The sequence below is a fragment of the Protopterus annectens genome, chromosome 9.part0 (assembly GCF_019279795.1).
Source record: "Protopterus annectens isolate FY-2018-M chromosome 9.part0, PAN1.0, whole genome shotgun sequence".
NCBI lineage: Eukaryota > Metazoa > Chordata > Ceratodontiformes > Protopteridae > Protopterus > Protopterus annectens.
The window spans coordinates 378,104,083-378,130,258 of record NC_056743.1 but is presented as its reverse complement, the minus strand read 5'-3'; the positions used below and the strand labels follow the sequence as shown (position 1 = coordinate 378,130,258).

The 26,176-nt window shown below is 42.8% G+C and overlaps 1 protein-coding gene across 1 annotated transcript in view; it reads right to left on the bottom strand.

Moving 5' to 3' along the window:
* PIWIL2 (piwi like RNA-mediated gene silencing 2) overlaps positions 1 to 26,176 on the bottom strand; it is a 2,846,460-nt gene that overhangs the window by 896,778 nt on the left and 1,923,506 nt on the right. The window contains exon 13 of the mRNA XM_044082113.1: positions 11,169 to 11,257. Coding sequence (XP_043938048.1) covers positions 11,169 to 11,257 — 89 coding nt within the window. The remainder of the gene's footprint in view (positions 1 to 11,168; positions 11,258 to 26,176) is intronic.

The window sequence follows — 26,176 nt, the reverse complement described above, 5'->3', positions numbered from 1 at the left end:
GGTGATAATGCCTAGAGAAAGTATGCACAGAACTCCAAGTAGCTGCCTCCAAAATATCCTTGGTTGCCACTCCCCTCAAAAAAGCTGTTGAAGTGGCAGTAGCCCTAGTGGAATGAGGCCTAATCCCAGCTGGAACCTTCTTGCCATGATGGGAATAAGAGAAAGCAATGCAAAACCCAATCCACTTAGAAATAGTTTGTTTTGACACAGGCTTGCCCTGAGAACTCAAAGCAAAAGAAACAAACAACTGCTGAGACTGCCTGAACCCTTTAGTTCTGTCCAAATAATAACGCAACTGCCTGTGTACATCCAAAGTGTGCAAAATCTTTTCCCCCTTATTTTGGGGATTTGCATAAAAAGTAGGCAAATGAATAGTCTGGTTTAAAGCCACACTAGAAACCACCTTAGGCATAAAGGAAGGATTAGTACGTAATGATACCCTATCCTTATGGAAAATCAAGAAAGGCTCAACTGCCATAAGGGCCTGTAATTCAGAAACCCGTCTTGCAGAGGTAATGGCCAACAAAAAAGCAGTCTTCCATGATAAATATTTCAACTCAGCAGTAGCTGCAGGCTCAAAAGGTTGTAGAGTGAGTTTCTCCAACACAAAATTGAGATCCCAAGCAGGAGTAGGAGCTCTTCGTGGGGGTCTTATATTCTTTGCCCCCTAAGAAATTGCTTGAACAAAGGATGAGAAAACAATGGCGGGTCGCAATCATAGTGAGCTGAAATTGCTGCAGCATGAACTTTAATAGAAGAGAAAGACAAACCTTTGTCTAGTAACTCAGTAAGATATTGAAGAGCCACACACAAATTAGGCTCAGAAACATCAAAATCTTTTGCTGCACTCCAAAATAAAAATCTCTTCCATTTATCAGCGTACACTTTCCTTGTACTAGGCCTTCTAGCTTCCAAAATAACATTCAAAACTTGCTGAGGAAGTGGAGGCCCATTATGGTTCAAAACAGAATATGCCAGGCTGTTAGGTGCAGAGAGTGAAGCTTGACATTGAGCAAATGGCTGTCCTCCTGTGACAACAGGTGTGGAATCGAAGGCAAAGGACATGGAGGCTTCCGTACTAGACTTCTCAGTAATGGGTACCAGTGCTGTCGAGGCCAATCTGGAGCTATGAAAATCATCCTTGGCTTGTCCTGTCTGACCTTCAGAAGTACCTTTGGGAGGAGAGGCAGAGGTGGAAAGGCATACACATGAAGATTGCTCCAATTGAAAGAAAGAGCATCCACTCTCCAAGCTGTGGGATGAAACCTTTTCGTGCAAAACTTTGGCAGCTGATGGTTTAGTGGAGAAGCGAACAGATCTATGTCTGGAGTTCCCCATGACACTGTCAATTTCTGAAATACATGAGGATCCAATTTCCACTCGTGGGGATCCATAATTCGTCTGCTCAACACATCTGCTAAGGAGTTCTGTGCTCCTGGCAGAAACCTTGCCTGAAGATTGAGCTGTAAACTGAGAGCAGTCTCCCACAAAATCATTGCTTGCCTGCATAGAGGATAAGAATGCGTTCCCCCTTGCTTGTTGATGTACCACATGACAGTTGTGTTGTCTGTTAGAATCAACACCTGTCCTGGAAGAAGGAATTCCTTGAAAGCTATTAATGCAAACTGGACTGCTAACATCTCCTTCATGTTGATATGTAGATGTTGTAGTCTGACAGGCCACTTGTTTTGTATCCACTTTCCATTTAGATGAGCTCCCCAAGCTTTGTCTGAGGCATCTGTCGTTAAAATCTGACTTGCTTCTGGCCGGGTCACAGAGAGTCCCTTGTTTAGGTGACATTCCTGAGCCCACCACAAAAATTCCTTCTGAATGCAAGGTATTATTTGAATGACAGTGTCCAGATCCTGGCAGTGCTGTGTCCATACATTTTTGAGATACCATTGTAGCTTCCTCATATGCAGTTTGGCATTGGGAAGCACCAGAATACAAGATGCCATGAACCCTAAGGCTTGAAGGACTGTCCTTGCAGTCAGCCCGGACTGATGAGATAGTTGATGGAAGTAAAGGGATAGACTCTTTTGTTTGTCCGGGGTTAAAAGGCCATCTGGGCTGCTGTATTCAGTCTCACACCCAGAAAGCACATGTCTTGAGAGGGTACTAGACTGGACTTTATTTCGTTCACAGAATACCCTAGGCATCTTAGCACTGCTATCACATATTCCAAATGATGAAGAAGCTCTTCCCTTCCTTGAGCCAGAATTAGGCAGTCGTCCAAATAAGGATAGATCTGTATTCCTTTTAGTCTGAAGAAAGCTATCACTGGAGCCAGAACTTTCGTGAACACTCTGGGCGCAGTAGATAAGCCAAAGGGCAATGCAGAGAACTGATAGTGAGAAGTCCCAGCTCGAAAACGCAGATACTTTCTGCAACTGAGTCTGATAGGAACATGAAGGTAAGCCTCCTTGAGATCCAAAGTTACCATCCAATGATCTTTGCCCAGCAGAGGTAAAAGCTGCTGCAACGTCAAAATTTTGAACTTGGGAATGTCCAGATAAGTGTTGAGGATAGATAAATCCAAAATTGGTCTCCACGTGTTCCCCTTCTTTGGTACTAGGAACAGGCGAGAATAAAATCCTAGGCCCACTTCTGGCAGAGGGACCGGCTGTATGGCCCCTAGTTGGAGCAACAGAGAAACCTGTTTGTGAGCCTCTATTCTTTGTTGAGGAGGAACGTCTGGCATGCCTTTGAAAGGAGGCAAGGTATGGAAATAAAACCTGTAGCCGTGGTGCATGATATCCAATACCCATCTGTCCTGGGTAATTAAACTCCAATTTTCTTTGAAAAGTGCCAACCTTCCTCCCAAAGGTGCTGCCAGACGAGCAGGCTCTGGCAGCTGAAAAGGTAGGTCATTGGGTCTGCTTACGAAAGGAATGACCCCTGCCCTCACCCGAAGCCTGTGCAGGAGAACTCCCTGTTCTAGGCCTGAAAGAGCCCTGAGCTCTGCCCTTACCACGTCTAGATCTACCCCTAGACTGGGAATCATAAGAAGGATACGTCCACCCCTTAGTAGGCCAATTTCTACTAAACTTTGGAGGCTGGACCTGCAAAAAATCTTTAAGACTGTCTCAACAGGAGGACCAAACAACACGTCAGATTGTAAAGGAGCATCTAAAATCCTTGTTTTAACATGTTCAGACAAATTCTGATCCCTCAGCCAGGCGTGCCTGCGAAAAACAGTCCCAGTGGCAGCCACCCTAGACGAGGCCTGTACAGCATCAAAACCACATTGCAAAGAATGCTTACCCACCTGTTCAGAAACATGTACTAAATCTTGCAACTCTTTACAATCAATACCTACTGCCAGAGCATCAACCTTAGACTTCAATTGTGAAAGGAGATAGTTTTGGTATTTCAACATGTGAAACTGGCAATTCAGAGCCCTCATAGCAAGAGTGGAAGTAGTATAAACTTTCTTTCCCCATCTATCCAAGGCCCTAGCCTCCTTGTCTGTAGGAACCGGATTCTTAACAACAGAAGCCTTAACACCCTTAGGCCCCTGGCTAACAGTTTCTGGGTCTGCCCTAGGACTCTAAAAAGATACTTATGAACTTCAGGCACCCTGTAATACCTATCCGGCTTAACAGGAGCAGGAGGCAAAGAATCAGGATTAAGAGAAGCCTCTGTAAAACATCTTCCACTACATCCAAAACAGGAGGTATAGCCAAAGGCCTATGCTGGGGTAAAACAGAAATTCCTAAGCCGTTTCCTGGAATCAGAGAAGTCCTGACCTCCCACTTAAAATGCTCCCTCATGGAATGAAGAGTTTCTGAAAAGAAAAATCCTCAGGAGGAGTAGCAGAAGGAGTAGAATCATCCACATCAGAATCAGAATAAGGAGAGTACTCCTGCAAGTCTTCAGCCGAAGACTCTGAAACATCTGAAGCTTGCTCAAAACCCCCAGCTCAGGCTCCACCCTAGGTCTCTTAGCAGGAGGGGGCATAGAACCCCTAATCAAAGTAATCAAATCTTCTGCCATTATAAGCATATGCTTCTTGGGCATAGTACCTGAAGAGCTAGGGGTAACACCAACTGAAGCTAAACCTGGCCTGCCCCTGGGAGAAGCCTTAGAAACAAAAGGAGAGGGCCTAGCCACCTTAGGAAGGGAGGGAGTATAGTAACCTGAGAAGCGCCCTCAGCCTGACTTGCCTCCTGAGAGGCCACATCTTGCAATAATAAGGTCTCACTCTGGGAACACAAAGAAATCTCCGGTGGAGCCACCGGCTCCACCGACACCTCTAAAGAACCGGCGTCCGGTACAGGCGGTTCTTCTAGCCTAGGCTTAACTGCCTTGTCCTTGCGCTTCTTCGAGGCGGGCCGGAGCATCCGACGGCATTTTATAATTACACCGCTTCCCAAAGACTAACCTTGCACAATCCAACCTTCTCTTTATAGTGCGTTTATTAAATCTAGCACAAGAGCGACAGCCAACAACGTCGTGCTCAGGCCCTAAGCAAGGAATACACAAAGTATGATAATCTCTATGCGGTATCTGTTTCCCACAAGAAACGCAATTATTAACTTTTTCTGACATCCGGTAAATGACTGAGGCAAGAAAACACTAAAATATTCCCCAACGGGGTACTTAGCCAACTTTGAACTCGGTCTGAAACTTCTAAATCGAAAAATCTCAGAACGCCAACCGGCACTTGCAATGCTGCTTCTGCATCGGACCATGCGGCAAAAAAGACTGAGGATATGACGTCGGTCATGCGCATTTGTACCTTGACGTCCTGAAGTCAGTTAAATGCGTCCTGACCGACGTCAGCCTTATACTTTGATATTCGGGCCGACCGTGGACAGCGGACTACCCAAGTGTAAGGACTGCAGCAATGTGAGATGAAGAACATCCCTCATGGATCCAGATGTGGATGGAGTGGACACAAGCCCCATCTGAATCTGAGCCTCCAGGAACTGCCTCATCAGTCTGCCATCATCCTTACAGGATAGGCTCCGGGAAGACCTGGAAAAAGCTGAAGATTTGTGTCTCTAAGATCTCCTAGGAGAGTGAGATCTGGGCCTATTACCTTGCTCCAGCGACACTGAACTAGCAGCCAACACAGAACCAGTGAGGAGCTACTTGGCCTTGGGACAATAAAAGATGACTGAAGCAGAAGAGAAGCTGGAACCAAGCTCAGAGAACATCGAGTTGGTTCAGACAATTTCAGAGCCTTCTTAGGAGGCTCCAAGGAAGACCACGAGGGAGAGCACTTCCTACCCTCCTAGGTCTCCTTAGGCCTCACAGGAGGGGGTTGATCCCCTGAAGTTAAAGGCAAGGTGGAGAAAGGAGGAAGCAACCTTTTAAGTACCAGCTTGCGTCTCCTGTCCATCAGAGCTCGAGGGTGGAAGATCTGACAAATAGAGCAAGGGGCCTCAAGATGGGCAGGCCCCAAGGAATAAACACACCCCCTCTGGACATCAAGCAAGGGAATAGTCTGCCCACAGAAAGTGCATTTTTTTACAACCTTGTGGTTTCTTTGAGATCCTACAAAGAAATAATAAAATAGAAGTTTTTTTTTTTTTTGTAAAAGAGAGAAATAACTAGCCACAGAGAAACCTGATTAATGGAGGAAGAATTAAGTTTAAACAAGAAAAGAGAGACTACACAAAGCACAACTATAGATTTTAAACAGATGAAGAAAGAGGAAAACCACTTACAAAAAAAAAAAAAAAAATATACTACCTGAGGAAACTCAACAGCCTGGCGAACTCTCTGCTGAAGCTAAGAGTGGCAAAAGAGATCTGAGGTATGTTAGGGGAGCGGGGCATTGTGGGTACAGGGGAGGAGCTCAAGACAGGAAGCTCAAGCTGTAGAAAATTAGGTTGGTCAGTTCCAAGGATCCAAACCGAGACCCCACAGGTTAATGAAATGAAGAGAACATCAGATCGAGTGTTACGGCCTTTGGAGGAGGCAGGGATGCCAGCATAGGCACAGTCGGGATCCTGTACTCCAAAAAAACATGGTCCTTACAAAAGGAGTCAGAAAAGACTTCTTGAAATTTATTGTGAACCCCAGGCTTTGCATAAGGGAAATGGCAAAATGAAGATTTTGCAACAACATCTCTGGAGTGGTTGCCTAAAACAGGAGGTCATCCAAGTAAGGAATTTGGTGAATACCCTTGGGGCAGCAGAAAGGCCAAAAGGCAAATCAAGAGAACCGAAAATGCCAGGAAGCAACAAAGAAACATAAAAACTTCCTGAAAAGGGGATGAATAAGGATATGGAGATAAGCATCCTTGAGTTCCAAAGACATCAGATAAGCCTGAGGAAGCAAAAGAGGGAAGAAAGCCTGAAAGGAGGGCACCTTCAGAAAAGTGCTGAAATGAGAGAGGCCTAGAATTGGTCCCCAGGTGCCCTCTTTCCTGGATACTAGAAAAATCTTTGAGTAAACACCCCTCCTCCTTTGGGACATTGGTACCTCCTGAATAATTCCCCTGAGTCAAAAGATCTTAAAGCACCCCTGGAAAAAAGGGCAGCAGTTCTTGAGGGAGCTGAGGAATTCCCATAAAAGGAGGAACAGATTTCCAGACCATGAAATACTCCTTTCAGATAATGGAAATAACCCAGGATTCCGGAGTAATCTTTATCCAAACAGGAAGAGAGAGAAAGATAGGTGTTGAAAAAGAGGAAAGTGGCTGGGAAGACTAGGATAGTCAGACAGCATCGGGTATATCAAGAAGATGGACTTCTGAGGCACAGAAGTCTGAGTAGCCTTCGCAGGAGGAGCCTGCTTGCCACACTTTTTACCCTTAAGAGGAGGGTGAGATTGCCTGAGAACAAAGGCTGGTCTGTTGGGGTAGTGTCTACAACATTTAGGCACAGGAGAAACAAACACATGTTTAAGTTCCTGTAAGGCCTTGCTCTTAACCTGAAGAGACTTATATCAGCAGCAGCCTCGCCAAACATTTGTTTACTATCTAGATGTGTATCCATCAACTTAGCCTTAATATCATTATGTAAAGGTTGAAGCCAAACCCAAGAATGCCTCCCCATCACTGACACAAAAGCAGCAGCCCTTGAAGAAGCAACTGCTGCATCATACATACACTTAATAGAATGACAAGCTACCTGCGAGGAAGTCCCTAAAAGGGAAAGGGTAGAAGTTTTACCTTCAGAGTCTAGAAGATCAGAAATCACCTGAGAGGCCTGGGAAAGCACAGCCAACAAGTACATGGACATATGGGTCTGATAATTAACAGCCTTAAAGGCCAAGGTTATCAGAGGTATAGGTGCCTTCTTGCCTAGCCTTTCCATAGCTTTGCTATCTTTATCAGAAGGCAGTAAGTTAGGAGAAGGAAGGAATTGAGAAGGTTTCTCAGAGACTACTGACACCACTGAGGGGGTCATCATAAGGACACTTATACAACAATTTACAGTCCTCCAGCACCCTATAGAACCTATCTAGTTTCTTGGGTCAGCGGCTAAGAGGCATTAGGAAAGGCATCCAACAAAGCATCCAAAACAGGAGGGATAGCAGAAGGTCTGGGAGAATCCATCTACAGTAATTCATAATACCGGTTTTGTATCTCAGAAACTTGAACACAATCCCATTTAAAGAAGTCCTTCATCCTAGAGAAGTGTCCCCAAAAGAAATCTCTTCAAAGGGAGTATCAAGACTGGTAGATTACTCTTCCTCTGATCCATAGTTCAAAGGAGATGGAATCTGGGAGGAGTAAGCAAGGGATTCCTCATCTGAATCCACCTCCTTCTCAGAGGAATCCTGTTCGCTGGGTCCTTAAGGGGGTAGAGGAACAAGGGGGGTCTGGAACAGCAACTCCATGAGAGGGTTTTAAAGCCATCGAAGTTCTAAACAACTGGTGAGTGAAGGACTGCTCTTCACTCTGTGGATCCTTATGAGCTGAGCAAATATGTTTAGCCTTCTGATTTTTCTTTAAGGCTCCAACCCAGGATGGCATTCAACAATTGTAGTAGGAACTTCTTCTCTGACTAAAATTTGGAGTATACCCCTAGGCCTCTTGAAAATAATCAGCCGTGGTTCCCCCTGAACATCCAAAGTAGACGTCTGCCTCTTCGGACATACCCAAGGTCAAATCCCTGCTGGCCTCCAACCTGTTTGCAGCAGAAGAAACTATAATGAAGCCAGGCGAACATTTGAGCTATCACTCACCTCAGGAGGGATGCCTGGTGGAGGCTGAACAGCATAAGATTCTCGTCTAGGTTTCTTGGCCATCTTCTTTCCAGACACCTGTCCCTCGGAGCAGGAAGTTCCCCCCAGCATGTCTTTAGCCAGAAGCTTAAGACGTTCATTCTCAAGATAAACCGCCAAAGAAGAAAGACTACCACAAAGGGTTTTGGGAACAAAGGCTTGATGGACAGAACAGGATACATGGTTTTGTGAAGCACCAAGGTAAAACAGACACTGTTTGTGACGGTCTTTATGGGGAATCTGTTTCACACACTGGCATTTTTCCTTGTTGGATGACATAAAAAACAACAATACAGCAAAAGAAAGTAAGACAACAAAAACCCTAGCAGGGCACTTACCTGTAATGGCTTGGTGAGCCAGCAATGGACCAGGCATTCAGACCGACAAGCAAAAGATGGAGTTCAGATTGACAGCAAAGACGTTCTGGGGATGGTACAGCTAGACATCACCTTTATAAATTATGCTACACAGGAAGTATGTGTGTGTGATGTACACAGTACCTTAAAGCAAGCTAAAGGCTTTGATATACTGGCCAAATAGTGGGCTGCCATTGGTAAGGGATCCCTATTGTAATGAATACTGCAACAGTGAAATGGAAGGACATTTATATATTACCCCAATGTGAATAACTGGCATCACACCACAGATAATTTGAGGGGACCCATGCATGGGATAAAGCATTCAAGAGCTGCCTCTGTCCATTAGCTGTACAGGGGGCGATCCTGGGGTAAATTTTCTGTTTCTCTTCTATAGCTCTAAGTTGCTCTTAAATATGGACAGCAAAGAACTTTATGTGGACAGGGAGTCTTTTCCAGAGCAGCAGTATCCACTGCAAGATATACCTGTCCCTCCAAACCATTCTGTTAATATTTCAGAAGCTTAGATACAGATTATTGATGACCTTTGACTTCCTGATGTGCAGTAAACACATCAATATTGGTCTGAGGATGCCTTGTATGCCAGGTCACAGTGTATTGTGACAGGACTTTGGGTTGGTCCATGTAAGACATGTTATTTAGGCCTTGTATCCTTTTAATAAATTTCTTCTGTGGGGATTCAAGTTGTTACATGTGTCTGGACAGACATTTGCCAAAGGGGGTATCAACATCTGGGCTAATTATGGCTGAGTAAAGGAGGAAGATGACTTCCCTAGATCTAGACATAACCCTTTGTTTAAAAGCTGCGCAATATAGAAGGTCTTTCTCACAACACTGGACAAATGTTGGTCAAAGGTTAGGTTACTGTCCATATAAATTCCCAAATCAGAACAACTGGGTCGACTTTCAGGGGCGTGTATTGTTGATGTGGTAGTTTTCCTGGGATACAGGACTTCCTAAAGGATAAAAATAATGTATATTTTGGAATTTAGTTTCAGTCCATGACTATGATACTATTTATTTATGACAAACCTTCTTGTGGGATGGCAAAGTCATATGAGGAAACATCGACTAATCTTAGCTTGCAGGCATCTGCATACTTAGTCAGCCAGAGCCCTTTGGTATTGGCTTTTACTTCAGAAAAGTAGATGTCAAACATGAGAGGTCCCAGCAAAACACACTGGGGGACTCCACTGGTGACTGGTCTCTTTGTGGAGGTAACTTCCACTATTTCGATTCCCTGCATCCTATCTGTGAGCCATCTGGCAATTTGGTGGGTAACACAGGGGTTTATTTAGCTTTTCTACCATGTTTGAAAGAGGAATTGAGTCAAAATCTTTAGTCAGGTCAAGTTATGCCACGTGTAAAGTTATGCCTTCATCTATTGCTTTGGTGTCCTTTTCAAAATAATCCACCAGATCCTTGACAAATCCAAACTGTGATGAGGCCAGAGTTTCAAGGTTCCCCATATACTGATTGATTAGTTCCATTATAAGGCTTTCCATGGCTTTACATATGAGGCTGGTTAGATTGATGAGTTTTTGGAAGATCCTGCCTTATGCAGGGAAATAAGTGTAGCTGTTCTCCATTCTCCTGGTACAAAATCTGTACTGGTTGAGATGGAACAATGTTGTTAACAGTGTGTCTAAATCGTGCTACATGTTATTTAAGATGCATCCATGGATACTGTCAGGACCCACACTTGCAACATTTTTAGCTTTTGATAGCACTTTTAGAGCTTGGTATTGTGTGACAGCTGGAGGTGAGCCATTTTCAGGTATATCTTGAGAGACACAAGGGGAGGAGAGAGGCATAAAATTAGAGCTAAATTTATTTGCTACAAGGTTTGCTATAACTTTAGCCTTAGTGTAGGTACCATCATTCACAATCAGCTCAACGCACTGCTACATTGTACTTGGAGATTACAAACTTAACTAAAAATGCCTTGTGATTGGCTTTGCCTGGGGTAGTTATTTTTGTCTCAAACTTGGCTTTGGTGGATTTTATTAAGCTCCTTATTTTAGTGACCAGGGCTCAAATTGTGGGAATTACTTGTCTTAACTTTTGCTCAAAATTATTTTCCTTTTATTATAAAGCTTGTTGATATTACAGTTCTGCCATGTTGGTTTGTTTCTGCGGTTTGCCCTGCACTTGCTCCTGTGGAGTACCGCTGCATCTATGCAGCTGTTTACATGCTGGTACAGAGTAGTGGTGCACGTTTCTGCATATTCAGTGGTGTTAATTGGGTTTGGTGGGGATCTGAAACTTGCCAACATATCATGTAGGAGTAGGTAGTTTGTCTTAAAGAAATTTCTATAGGTACCTTGGGTGTATCATTTTATCACCCACAGTGTCTTTCAAAGAGGCAACAATGGTGACAATTTCAAACATTTTGCTCAGGTAACTTTACAAGCACTTAGAATGCCTTGGATTTTTTTGGTGTTCAACACCAGCACTTATTAAAATCACTCAGACTTCACATGTCATGAGCTGAACTATAAACTGGGCAACTGCTTTAGCTGTTAAATGTGAGACATATCTGACAAAGCAAAGGACATATGGAAAATTACGACCAATTTTAACATCAGCATATTTTTACATCCTTACCTGTTCATGGAAGCAGCAAATCCAAGTACAGATCGCATCCCTCTGCTTGGGTCGTGATAAACATCTACTCCAATCACCATCAATTGTTTCTAGTGAAAATAAAACCTAAAGGGATTAAATAGTGAACCAAAAAGGAGGAAACTGATCAAGATATTCCACCATACTGCACGCTGTTAAAAAAGTTGAGATTGTTAGTATCGTGGCATATTTAAAAACAAGGCTATAAAACTCTTCTGTGAGCAATTGTAAATCCAGCACTCTGATAAGGGATAGGTTCTTACAAATTCCTTCTTTACATTCCTGCTTAAAAGTAGTTAGCGTGCAAGCACAATGGCATCAAAATATAGTACATGCTTTTCTGAATCCAAACTAAATTATTAGATGACTTTTTTATCTTTCTGGTTAAAAGTCCTACTTCAATGGCTTCTGCTCTGCCACAGAAAACAAAAACAACATTTTAGAAAGATTTTCAGCAGATGTCAGTAGAGCAACTGCATCTATGGGTGCTGGAGGCAATCCAACATGCATAGTAATTACACCAACATAATCCTAGGCCAATAACCGTGTCCTCTGTACCATAAAGCAATTCAACAAACGCAGGATAACAGGCTTCTAATGCTCTGGCTGATAATGGGGGCTCAAAATACTCCTGCGAACACAGACAGCCTGTAAAATGTTAGCTAATTCATCAGAAGTACTGGAAGCAAGGATAAATTAAAGATATCCAGTAGGATTACAAATGATGGTAGACCCACACAATCTGTCCCAGTCCTCCTAAAATTTGTAGATTAGTGTGAAGTACATGCTCGTGTCTAACATCAGGTCCAAGGCAGTGCAGATATTTCTGCATGAGACATGCTTAACTAAACTAATCTAATTACAAGGGCTGTATATGTTCCCTTTAATAATTCATGGAAAACCCTCATAGTCCAAAAATTGTGCAGTATGGCCTTTGTAGTTCAGGAAAGAAAAATTATGACAAAAGGGAAAGAAAGTTAATCAATGATGAGTTTCCAGGACAGCAAAATAATCGCCATTAAAGCAGAATTCATTAAATTATTCAGCATTTGGCTGCTGAATGTGCAAACATATTGGTCTGAGAAACATTTTCAGAGCTATCTCAAGGCAAAGAAAGCCATCAATGACAAAAACAATGTATCATTTTAATATAACAGTTACATTCCTACCATAAAATGAGTTACGAAGACTCTCCTCAACAGGTACTATGGTTATGGACAATATCCATACCAAAAAGCAGCAAATGTCTTTTCCTAAAAGCTTCTGCATGGTGGGATAGATGTGCATCCTTGAAAAAAATGTTGCTATGTCATATACTGACTATATAAATAAACCTGCCCCCAGTACTTCCAGCAAACCCCCATCAATAGTGAGCAGCTTCCTTTGACTTGGGAAACAACAAAAGATGCAGCATGCCACTGCTACCAAGTGCATATAACTGCCTGACAAAAGGAAACTCCAGCAGCTAATATGGCCATTAATGCACTGTTCGCTAAGTGCCATAGAAAACACCCTTTATATATCGCTTTATGCTCTTAAAAGCATGAACAGGCATAAGAAAAATAGTCCCTACTGAAATAGTGGAACACATAATATCAGGTACTGACATACCAACACCCCCCCCCCCCCCAATGCAGGAGAACAGTGACTATCGAACATCGCTTTTCTCCTTCAAACTTATTTTTCTGAAGGAGATTAAGACCCCCCACCCTTGTAGAATACCAACAGAACAAGAGATTGCAATAGTTTGGAGAATGGATATTCAGAGAAATGGCCAACTGCAACTTGGTATAATCTAGTTAGTTTTTTCGGCCAGTTCCATATTTCAGACTCACTCATGCAGTCCTGACATTTCAAATGTTCCTGGTAACCCCTGGTAGAATAGGTGACTGGGAAAAGCAGCTGAATGGATTGTTGTGTTCTTAAGACTTGGGGAAACTGCTATAGCAGATCTAGTGGACAATATTAACAGTATTTCCCAAGAATTAGTCATTGGTAATAGTATACCAATACCTCACAACACACTGAAAAAGGGTGGCTAACAAGCAGAAAGAAAACATTTTCTCTCTATGTTTTGAAAAGCATTTGTGTTACAGGAAGCCCTTGCACCTGAAATGGCATTAGTGTTAATCACCGCTGAAGAGAGGACTGAATGTTATGATTCATGCATCCTCTACTACGAAACCTACATACAACATCTTGAGCCACATGATGGAATTCATCCTTCTTTGAGCCCCCCCCTTTTTTTGGGCTTAAAGGAATTAACCACAGGGAAGGGAGTGGATAAGATGCTGTGGGTGTGCACCAGTGGTAGATAGGAAGGTACTGGTTTAACTAAGTTTTCTATACACGACTGATTACTGGGGGATGGAACAAAAAGGTTCTGAGCAGTGAAAGCTTTCTGAAGGGCTGCTATGTGTAAACTGGGAAACTAGAAAATCTGCCCAGCTTTTTAGGAATATAAACTACACTATACGGGCTGTCCCACATTACCAAGGCAACATCTTGTTAAGATATGCACTGTGAAGGAGAGGCACTCAGCAGGCTCATGGAGAAAGCATGTATACCTGATGCACTAGTGACATAGGTCCTGTAAGCTCAATGCCATGTTAATGTATCATTTGCAGTGGTTTTTCAATAAGGAGCCACCAGGTAAAGCAACAGAAATCTGCTTCTCCCCATCATCACGATCCTTAGTAAGAGGTTCCACCTCCAGTTTTCAGTGCTTAATTTTCCAGAAATAACTCTTATGACCGCCAATGTCAGATGATTCAGGTGCTCTCACATAAAGCTCAGAGAAGGTGAAATTAATGGGTTTAAAAGTACTATTCTAACAATGCAAAACTCAGGCTTCAAGAAAGGATCCCAGTGTCACAAAGGTCAGCATTGTGAATAGTGATGCCTGACTTATGGAAGTCCGTGTCTAACATTCCAGTAGGAGATGTCAGAGAGGCCAAGCCTAGAAACAAGTGTGTGAGGAAAGCAAGTCACTGATTCTGCAAATTGTTAACGTCATCCCTTAAAGATGGTATATCAGTGAAAAAAGTAGAAAAGTTGCTCTTATTAAAGGATGTTCTTAGGCTGGTTATCAAGCATGCTGACAAAAAGGAAATGGCACCAAAGGTGCTCGTAATATGGTAGAAGAAACTAAAGCCCTGACAGGAAAGCTCAAAAAACTCTCTTGGCACTCCTGGGATCGGGAAACGGGGCTTGCTTCCACTTAGTAAACCAAGTACCACCACCCTCAGATTAAGAACAGGAATCTGGATTCATTCTTTTTATTTGTCAATTTTGTTGAAGATTGCCATGATTGATTTATATGGACACTTTGACCCCCAAAATAAAGCTTTACTGTAGCCAATACTTTTCTTTACTGCTGATTTGCTTTTGGGAGGCGGGAGCTATATGGTGGACAATTGTGTTTCAGCACTCAAGCATTCATTGTGTATCGGCAGAATGAACACACTCCACTTGGAAGGTCTACTTTCACTTCTGATGAACTTTAGTTTTCCAAGTATTTAATACGTGCGATTTTCTATTTGTGCTTCTAGTGAGTTCAGTCCTGAGGTGTACACTATCTGGGACTGTTAGTTTGCGCTTTTCTAAGCTGACTGACTGATTAAAGAACTGTAGCCCATGTTTTTCTTCTGACATGAAGGTTGAATTTAGGTAGCTACAATGTATGACAGAACCTGGCTCCAGCTGGGTTTTTCATAAGAACAGTCTATCACATAATGGCCATGCATGGTAAATGTCTGAATGTCTTTATTTACTTGTGTGCCAATATGTGGTCTTACTTCTCTATCTACTTACATCCATTTGGATTAATGGATTCTCTACCTACTTGCATCCATTTGGATTAATGGACTCTCTACCTACTTACATCCATTTGGATTAATGGATTGCCAAACACTCCGACACGTTGGACTTGTTTCATTCTATCAAAAGGATATTTTGCTATGCAGGAATGGTTTGACCTGCAGGATTTGTTTTCCTGCATTAGCAGACTGTCACATTTTGTTAGTTTGCAATATGTATTTTATATGCATATGTAGTTTTGCATATTATTACATGAATTAACTGTATAGCTGTATCTTTGTCATAGCATACTGATGACTGATAGCAACTCACTGTTTACTATTCTTTTACTGTTCATCATTTGGATTCTTCTCCATTTTGTTAATGATGTTCTGTAAGTAAGCACTGAAACAAAACAACTTGAATTGCACTTGTGTAGTTTTTTGGACTTTTTGGCATTGAAACATCTTAATATCACAACCAATAAATCACAATCAGTGGGCAGGGGATGCCTAAAAATATCCACACAAGAACAGAAGCATAAAATATAAATGAACCTGCATGTGTCTTTTACAGAGGAGCAAGTTGTTCTTAAATCACAATACCTGTTAACTTGCGAGTCTCTACTGGTCTCACTAAAATCTTTCAGAATAATTTTGGGGCAGTACTACCCTGAAAAGAATAGCCTTCCACATCTTCCTGAATAGAAGAGAATAGACCCTAGGAAAAAAAAAAGTTATGTACTCACCATAACGTTCCATCTGTGTTGTCAATTTTCATTCTTCCTCAACCAATAGGTTTGGATTTGACCATCGGATTTGACTCGACCACCTTCTAAAGATTCTAGGATCCGAATCTCGAGCTCCTCCCTTACCCATAATGCCCTTGACCACAACCACCTCAGATAGAGTTTGCTGCTATTATATACAGTATATACATATAATACAATAACAATGCTATGACAAAAAAGTGATAGCTGAAAGATCAGGAGCTCAAACAGGAAAGTACAGTTGTGTACACTTACCATAAATGTAGATGTTCGAATGTATTCACTGTTGCAGTCATCACATTCGGGTTATCTCTGCCAAGGTAACCCTCGGCCGGACTGAATACCAGAGACTTAATATTTCTGCTTCGGTTGCTGTCACTTGAGGACTGACATCAGGTCATCAGTGGTATAAAGGAAGTCATCCAACGCCATTACATCAGTTTTTCTTGCCCTAACCTGTCAGGAGCCCCCCAAATAGGCCAGGCTCTGGTGGCAGAACCCTACCAGTGGAAAAATAAATACCAAAATGTCCCTTGTGAGGAAAGGAGAACAACAAGGAAGAAAAAAAAAAGGAAGAAAAAGAGAAAGGGGGATGGAGGGAGGGAAACCAGGACAGCAGCAGTGAATACACTCGAACATTTACATTTATGGTAAGTGTGCACAACTGTACTATGGTCTTCGTGTTTCACTGCTGCAGTCATCACACTTGGGTTGAGTCCAAAAGCTAAGGAAATGGGTGAAGGAAGTCCAGGAAGCTAGGGGCTGGCTAGCATGCTCTATAAGACTGCAAAGGCAAACCCTGCCCTGGATTTGGAGAAGAGAGGCAGGTGGTAATGCTTGGTAAAAGTATGAACAGATGGCCAGGTGGCAGCCTCCAGGATGTCATTGGTGGGGACTCCTCTGCGGAAAACTGCAGAGGTGGAGCCTGCTCTGGTGGAGTGCGTCCTGACCCCCTTGGGGGGAGACTTGCCATGCTGTTTGTAGCAGAAATGGATGCAGTGTGCTATCCATTTGGAAATGGTTTGCTTGGAGATGGCTTTGCCTTCTGCCCCTGAAGCAAAGCTAACCAGCAATTGATCAGACTTTCTGAAGGGTTTAGTCCTGTCCAGATAGTATCTGAGCTGTCTTTGCACATCTAGAGAGTGCAGAATCATTGCCGCCTTGTTTTTGGGGTTAGGAAAGAAGGTGGGAAAATGGATGGATTGGTTAAGAACCACACTGGACACCACCTTGGGCATGAAGGATGGATTAGTTCTGAGGGATACCCTGTCTGCATGAAGATGATGAAGGGTTCCACAGCCATGAGTGCTTGCAGCTCAGAGATTCTTCTGGCTGAAGTGATGGCCAAGAGAAAGGCTGTCTTCCAGGAGAGAAATTGTAGCTCTGCCGAAGAAGCTGGTTCGAAAGGGGGCAGAGTGAGCTTTTCCAAGAAAAAGTTAAGGTCCCAAGCTGGCGTTGGTGCCCTTCTGGGGTGCCTGAAGTTGCTAGCCCCTCTGAGGAACTGTTTAATCAGTGGGTGTGAAAAAAGAGGCTGCTCAGTGGGAAAGTGAGCAGAAATAGCAGAGGCATGAATTGTTATAGAGGAGACAGAGAGACCACTGTGTAGTAGGTCAGCTAAGTAATCCAGGATGAGAAGGATGAAGGGCTGCAACATATTGGCTCCCTTAGCCTGGATCCAGGTGCAGAACCGTTTCCATTTATCTGCACAAGACTTTCTGGTGCTAAGGGCGTCTGGCCTCTCGGATAACATCCAGAACCTGTTTACTAAAAGAACAGATTGGTCAGGGGTTAGGGTATAACCCAGGCTGCCAAACTGAGTGTCTGCAACTGGGGGTGCATGAATTCCCCTTCCCTCTGCATTAGGAGGTTTGGAATCTGAGGAAGATTCCATGGAGGAAGCGGGGACAGGCTGCGCAGCAAGGGGTACCGGGTGCTGTCTGGGCCAGTCTGGGGCTATGAGAATGGTCCTTGTTTTTTCCTCCCTCAATTTGAGCAGTGCCCTGGGAATGAGAGGTAGGGGAGGAAAGGCATAAACCGAGAGGTTTACCGAGGGGAAGGACAGGGCATCCCACTTTCCAAGCCATGCAGTGATGCTCCCTGGTGCAGAATTTGCTGAGCTGATGGTTGGTGTGGGAGGCAAAGAGGTCTACCTACGGGGTTCCCCATTTCTGAAATATTAGGAAGAAGGTGTTTCTGTTGAACTGCCATTCATGGGGGGTCCAAGAGATTTCTGCTTAATTGGTCTGCCAGGGGGTTGACAGAGTCTGGCAGGTATTGTGCTAACAGGTGTATTTGCATGGAAGAGGCTGTGAACCAAAGGGTCATGGCCAGCCTGCACAGCGGGTAGGAGTGAGTCCCTGCCTGCTTGTTGATGTACCACATCACAGTGGTGTTGCATGTTTTGATCAGAAGAACCCCCTGGAGAGATAAGGGGTTTGAAAGCTATCAAGGCCCGCTGCACAGCCATCACCTCTTTTTGACTGATGTGTAAGGGGAGTTGCTGGGGGTTCCATTGGCCCTGTATGCACCTGCCATCCAGGTGAGCACCCCAAGCGTAGTCTGATGCATCTGTGGTGAGGGTCTGGGTGGCGGGGTGTGGGGAGAAGGGCAGTCCCTTGTTGTGGGAGCAGGCTGTTGCCCGCCAAAGAAATTCCTTCCTCAGGCAAGGAATAATAGGCAGAAGAGTTTGCAGATCTTGAGAGTGTTGACACCAAAGGCTCTTTAGGTACCACTGAGGTTTCCTCATATGCAGTCTGGCATATGGAATGAGGAGTATGCAAAAGGCCATGTACCCCAGGGCTTGCAGGACTTTCCTTGCAGAAAGTTGGAGCCTGGTGGCCAGTTGAGAGACGTAAGCTGATAGGAAAATTTGTTTCTCTGGTGTAAGGCTTGCCATCTGGGATACAGTGTCCAGACTTGCTCCCAGGAAGATTATATTTTTGATGGGTACCTGTTTGGATTTCTTTTCATTGATTGTGTATCCTAGGGAGGTTAGTAGGTCCTTTACAAAAGCCAGGTCTTTGAGCAGCTTTTCCTGGCTGTCTGCCTGAATAAGGCATTCGTCTAAGTAGGAATAAATCTGAATATTTCTTTGTCTGCAAAAGGCAATGTCTGCAGCCAGGCATTTTGTGAAAACTCTTGGAGCAGTAGATAAGCCAAAGGGAAGTGCAGAGAACTGAAAGTGTTGAGATCCTGCCCTGAAGCGGAGATATTTTCTGCAGGACTCCCTGACAGGAATGTGGAGGTAGGCCTCTTTTAGGTCAAGGGTGGCTAGCCAAGCGTCCTTGGACAGCATGAGTAGCAGCTGCTGCAGGGTAACCATTTTGAATTTTGGGATCACCAGGAAGGTGTTTAGAATGGATAGATCAAGGATGGGGTGCCAGGTGCCCTCTTTTCTGGGCTCCAGAAAAAGTCTGGAGTGGTAGCCTTGGCCTAGCTGCTCTGCAGAAACGTGCTCCACTGCACCCAAGGAGAGCAGGGAATGGATTTGCTTTTGAGCCTCTGCCCACTGATTTGGTGGTAGATCTGGGAACCCTTTTGGGGTTGGAAGGGTGAGGAAGGAGAATTTGTACCCCTGAGACACAATGTTCAGAACCCACTGGTCCTTGGTAATGGTGGCCCAGGTGATCGAGTGAAAGGAGAGTTTTCCTCCTTGGGGTATGTGAAGGAGGGCAGGGGCGAGGTCGGGAGGGGGAGAGTAATTGCGAATTCTTACCATAAGGGGTGGCTTAGAACTCCCTGCTTTTGAAGTGGAGGTAGTCCACTGCTTAGATCTCTGCGACCCCTGGGGCTGCTGTCTGGGGGGGGGGGTCTGTTTCCACGGGGCCTAGGCTGGCCCTGTCTATTCGGAGCAGGAAAAGGACCAGTGCTTGGAGGGAAAATGCTGCTGAACCTAGGGGGCTGGACCTGTAAGAAATCTTTAACAGTCTGCATAGATTTTGCTTTTTTCTTCCATCTTTTTTAGGACCTCTTCAACTTTAGTACCAAACACGTTATCTTTATGCACGGGTGCAACCAACAATTTTGATTTGACATGGGTCTGGCAGGGGTTGTTCCTTAAGCCATGCATGTCTTCTAATGACAGATCTGGTGACTGCTGCCCTGCAAGAAGCTTCTAGGGCATCAAAAACCACAGTGTAAAATGTATTTAGTTACTTGACCAACAGAATGCATTAAGTCCTGTAAATCTTTAGATTCTGCCCATGCAGAAAAGGAGGAAATTTTTTGTTTAAGGTGTTCCAAGGTATGCTGCTGATACGTAAGCATATGGAACTGGCAATTTAGTGCCCTGATAGCAAGAGTAGCTGAGGTGTATACTTTTTTACCCCATCTGTCCAGTGCTAGGGAATCCCTGTCTGAGGGGGTGGGATTCTTAGCTGAGGTTGCTTTAATCCCTTTAGGCCTTTGAGTTACGACCTCAGGGTCAGCTGTTGGATTTTTAAAAAGATATGTGTGAGAGTCAGGGACTCTCTGTAGTACCTTAAAACTCAAAATGTGGTAGAAGTGCCCAAAAGTAAACCAGTAATCAGATAAGCATGAATTAGTATGCTCATCTGATGAAGTTCTTTGAGATGAAAATGAAAAGGGAACTGTATGAACAGCGTTTATGTACTTTGGTGTCTTTCGTATGTGCTTTGGTGTTTTTCCACTAATAAACTATTGTGTGTTGGATCTGGTTGGCCTCCAGTGCCTATATTTGGATTTCTCTGTAGTACCTGTCTGGTTTTCTGGGAGCAGGAAGGAGGGCATCTGGAGTCAAGCAGGATTCAAGGAAGACATCATCCACCACATCTAGGACTGGGGGGATGGCTAAGAGCCTGTGTTGTGGAAGGTCCAGAAACTCTCTGAGACTCTCTTTAGACTGTAGGTAGTCTTGACTCTCCCACTGGAAATTCTCCCTTAAGGTATGCAGGGTTTCCCCAAAGGAAAGATCCTCTGGGGGAGATGCTGAAGGAATGGATTCCACTGCATCAGAATCCTCATATGTGGAGCGGGGCTGCATGTCTTCATAGTCAGAGATGCATTGGATTCATCTGACTCATGTTCAGACAAAACTACTGGAGACAGATCTCTCTTCCTTTTTGAGGGAGTGGCTTGGCTTCCCCTAATCAGCATGATAATGTCTTCCTTTAAGCATTTGAGACCGAGACAAGGGAACAAGCGCCTGAGAATGAGTAGTCGATTTCTTGGGTGTGGTTCGACCCCTGGGCCTAAGGAACTCGGTTGTTTTCAAAAGAACGGAAACCGTGAAAGAAGGCAGTTTATGTCAAGATTAGGTGTTGCGAAGGACTTCCTCGGAGGTCTGTGCCTGCACAGCAGCTCCGGACCCATCCAAGGTAGAGACAACCACATGATCCTTAGAAGAAGAAGAGTTCTGCAGCATACCGGACTCCAAAACGGTCTCAGTATAGGCCTACAAATTAACTGAAGTAGGCATCAGGGGCTGCGAAAGTGCCTCACTGAGTTCCGAAGGACTGACTACCAACTTAACGGAAGCGTCGTCGGAAGGTTTGGTCCTGTGTGGTCTCTGCCTTTATCTTTATGTTTTTTTCGGAAGATCTGCTGTCAGATGGCTTACCAAAGCCATATGGGAATTCGAGGACTGTAAAGGGAAATATCTGGCTACAATAAGGGCCCAACGATGAATAGTTCTGGCGTTAAACAAAGCACAGAAGCGACAACAAGGGACATCGTGGTCTGGGCCTAGACAAGTGACGCAGTAAGAGTGGAAGTCTCGGTGTGGTATTTGCGTTCCACAGGCGAGACAATTATTAACTTTTTCTGACAATGGTTAGAGCAAGAAAAAAGGATCCCCAACAGGGTACTTAACTTTTAAAGACGTTAACTTCAATTCGGGAATGAAACTCAGGTAGCGGCCGATCAGCATTTGTGCGAACTGCTTCTGCTTCAGGCTCCACGATAAGAAAGACTGATGTAATGGTGTTGGATGCCTTCCTTTATACCACTGACGACCTGACGTCAGTCCTCAAGCGACAGCAACTGACACAGAAATATTAAGTCTCTGGTATTCAGGCAGGTCGACGGCTACCCTGGCAGGGATAACCCAAATGTGTTGACTGCAACAATGAAACGCAAAGAACATCTATAGTTCCTAAGAAAACTTCCATCAGGACTCTTCCAAGGAGAAGGAGGGTGGAAGTTGAGGAAGAATGAAAATGGACAACATAGACGGAATGTTACGGTGAGTAAACAACTACTTTAGCTGATGTCATTTTCATTTGTTCCTCAACCAATGGGACACCGTCTCCAGCTACAGTAACTTTGAGTGGCCTGCATGGAAGGATGTTCTGGAGCACCACAGAACCAAAAGCAGCTCTATTCCTGGAGATAATTATATATGAGTATTTGACCAAGAGGCAGGTACACAAATATCATCAATAGAGGCTCTTGACCAAAAAGCTGCTGAAGAAGACACTGACCTGTTTGAATGTGCCTTCAATTGTCTAGGTAATGCAATACCTTTCAAAGAGCAGACGTAGGAAATGCAATATGTAATCCATTTGACCAGGGTAGTCTTATCTCAATGTCAAGGAGTGCAACTGAGTATTTGAGATCAGTGAAATACAACAAGTAGTTGTTGTTGTTTGTCTTTTCGGCTTTTAGGGGTTAGGGGGTCGCCACAGCTGAACTCCGGTTAAAAAAAAAAAAAAAAAAAAAAAAAAAGACAAAAAATGAACAACACAGAAATAAACTCACTTATTTTAATCCAACTACAAACAGCAGAGCTTTCAGGAATAGTCCCTTCTTCAATGCATATAAAGCACAGTTCAAATAGAGAGTTTCTAAATACAGCACATGATCCCATCGACTAATAAGAGCTCAGCTTGTTATTCAGAAAACCTAAAGTCACAGCAACACACACAAAAATACATTCAAAAGCAACTTAAAAAGCACAACAGATACAGGCAGCCAATAGCAACACTCACATCAGTTTCATTTGCTTTTGTTTTAATACAGGTTTTAAACTAACTGAATTTAATCCAGATGCATGGTCAGCCTGCAGTTTTACAATCCACCTGTACTTTCAGCTAGTTCAGTGGCATTTAGAATATCACCACCTCATATTAAAAGATAGCATTTGCATTACTCTAAATTTAAATGCATGGTCTATACCACTGTCATGAATATGCTTAGCCAAGGAATTAGGAAGTATATTCATTCTAATTTCTCTTTCCTTAGATTTTCTATTAGATTAACCGATATAGAAACTAGTTGGCCGCTGTGGTGCAGCGGTTAGCGTTGTCGTCTCAGAGCAAGAGGTTCTCCAGTTCGATTCTCGGCTGGAGTGCCTTCTGTGTGGAGTCTGCATGTCCTCCCTGTGGTCGAGTGACGCTAAGACTTGCAGGTAGGTGCGAGCGTGAATGGCCGTGCCTTCGTTGAAGGTTGAGTTGGCAACTCAGCACCGTAAAAATCTACTGCCAATCATGAGCGGACCGGAGTTCCACTGTGGCAACCCCTAACCGGGAAAAGCCGAAAGACTTTATTAACCTATATAGAAACGAGTGCATGTCATGCACACAGCTAAATAAACCACATTTTCTGTGTTACAAGAAGCAAAGCAATCAAATTCATGAATATGCTTTGTTTGGGGATGCTCAAAAGTAACAGAAGCATCAACGCATTTACAAAAAACACAATTATATCATGAAACAGTATCTTTCCTTTTAATTCTAGTGGATTGGTCCTTCTCATGCATTTCCTTATTGCATATTTTCTGCTTCAAGTTAGGGTATTTCTTAAAAAGTAAAACTGGGAGATGCACCTACTTTATCCATTTCTGGCACAGCATTTACTATGTCTCAATTTCTCAATAAAATATCAGTAATACCACTAGTATTAACACTGTATTTCATGATGTTCCTAAACAGTGTTATTATTATGATTTTGATTAGTCTGTGGATGTTCTGACAAAAACTATGGTTTAGCTCTACCATCTCTTTCATTAGTTACATAGTCAGATGCTTCATTCTAAAGACCTTCATCATAGCCTCTCATCTGAGATTCTTGTCATAACATGTCCCACTGCTGGTTACATAATGTTACATCTGTAGTCAGCCTACTCAACATGTCCCACTGCTGGTTACATAATGTTACATCTGTAGTCAGCCTACTCAACATGTCCCACTGCTGGTTACATAATGTTACATCTGTAGTCGGTCTACTTAACATGTCCCACAGCTGGTTACATAATGTTACGTCTGTAGTCAGTCTACTTAATTTATCCCACTGCTGGTTACATTACATCTCTAGTCAGTGTACTTAACATATTTTCATCAGTAGTCAGTTTACTCACTCTCACATATTAGCTTTTAACTACCCCTTTAAAAACATGGCCAGGATGCATACTGCAACGATGGAAAAATCTGCTAGCTTGAAGTTCCTCCTATAGATATTCGTTGATATCAGACCATCAGTATTTTTAAGTGCTATACCCAAAAAACAAATCTGTTCTAGAATACTTCAACTTAAATCTCAGAAAATTTGTAGTAGTTTCCAAGAATCAATCATATTCTTGTAGTTCAATTTCATCTTCCTTCCAAATCAAAACAAAAATTATCGTCAACAAAGCGTTGATAAAAATAGAAATTTATCAGTATAGTTATTTGTTGAACCAAATACACACATACTCCCCCATTCATATAGAGCTATGTTAGCATAATTATTTGCTATTGGTGTACCCATAACACGACCTTATAGTTGACGGCATACAGTTGCTCTCCAAACTGGAGTACATTACTTGTTAGTACAATTTTTGAAACAGCACACATTATTTCTATTTTCCCATTAGTGAATGCTGTGGTCCTACATAAATATTTTCTCACAGCCTATATGCCATATACATTAGGGATGACAGTAAATAATTAATTGATATGCACGGTTACAAAAATAAACTGGGCAGTCTCATTCACAGAATGCCACTGATAAAGTTGTTTTAAAAAGTCATTAGTATCACAAATATAAATTCGGAAGATTTTTAACAAGGACTTTAATTGTTCTTCCAAGAAAACAGAAATGGGTGCAGTTACCCACCCCTCCCAGAAATGACAGGTCACATGGGGGGTGCAAACGATCTTTATGTATTTTAGGTAATCCATTCAGAATGGGAAGCACAGCATTAACAACATATAAGATGTTGAACATTTCACATGTAATATCATCCTGTACCTGAAGCTCAAACATATCATTAATCCTAAGTATTATATTATTCACATTGCTCTTATTTAATAAACGAAAAGTACTTGTAGCATTTAAAAATGATTCCATAGCCTAATTATATTTTTCGGTATCCATTATAACTATGGAACCCCTCCCTGCCTGTTTAATCACAATACTAGTATTACTTTGCAGTTGCTTTGAAGAATCACGTTCTTTGACAAATTATAACTCTTACTATGCTTCGAATTACTAAAAAGCTCATACAACAGTTTCTCTCAAGTGTTACAGAACGCTGTATTTACAGGACAGCTAACAGGAACAAAAGTGCTTAAACATTTACATACTGTACCTGTTTACTAGTGACAGAATTTTGAAACATTAATTTAAGATTTAAATTCCTAGCAAACAGCTTAAGATCATGTAATAGAGTCAACAACAGAGTCTTTAAATGTTGATATAAACTGCAAGCCTCTTCTTACAAGGGAAATATCAGTAGCAGAAAGTATGCTGTTAGATAAATTAACAATGTCGAAGTTGTCTGCAAAATTGTTCATCTCTTCACTTTCAACCTGTTGTGGGTCTGCGGACCGTTTGATCTCATACGGACATTTCTTATTCCTCTTTGATTTGTATTTCTTCCCCGTGAAGGGTCTCTTGTTTGAAGCTCCACTCTCTCTGGGAGATTCAACTTCACCGACCTCAGAACCTGACGAAAATCCTCCAAGTGGGAAGCTGCATTATTAAATGTAGATGGTACTGCAAACGTAACATTACTATTACAATTAGTGGTGGTACGTACAAATAAGTCCCTTTGTAGCGAGGTATTTTGTACACCATCATCATGTGCAGTACTTGCATTCAAAACATTTTAATTTACAAATGGACTAGATGCACCACCTCTCAATGCACAGACAGTCATTAGTAAAGTAAAATCATCTAGTTCAAGCATAGAATTACCAGCGCTTGCCTACAGTCTTAAAAACTGGCCTTCCCATTCTTATTTTAGAAAAGGAAACAAACAGGTTGATTTTCTGAATGCTTTTGTGCTGTCCAGGTAAAACCACAATTGTCTCTGTACATCGAGAAGATGAAGAGTACATTCCCCTTTATTTGCAAATTTAGGAAAGAAAATGGTAAACTGATCACAGATTGATATTATTTTCAGAGACAACTTTTGGTAAAAAAGAAGGATTTGTGTATAAGGTATCTTTCTGAAAAATCAACTACAGTGGTTTGGAAGTTAGTG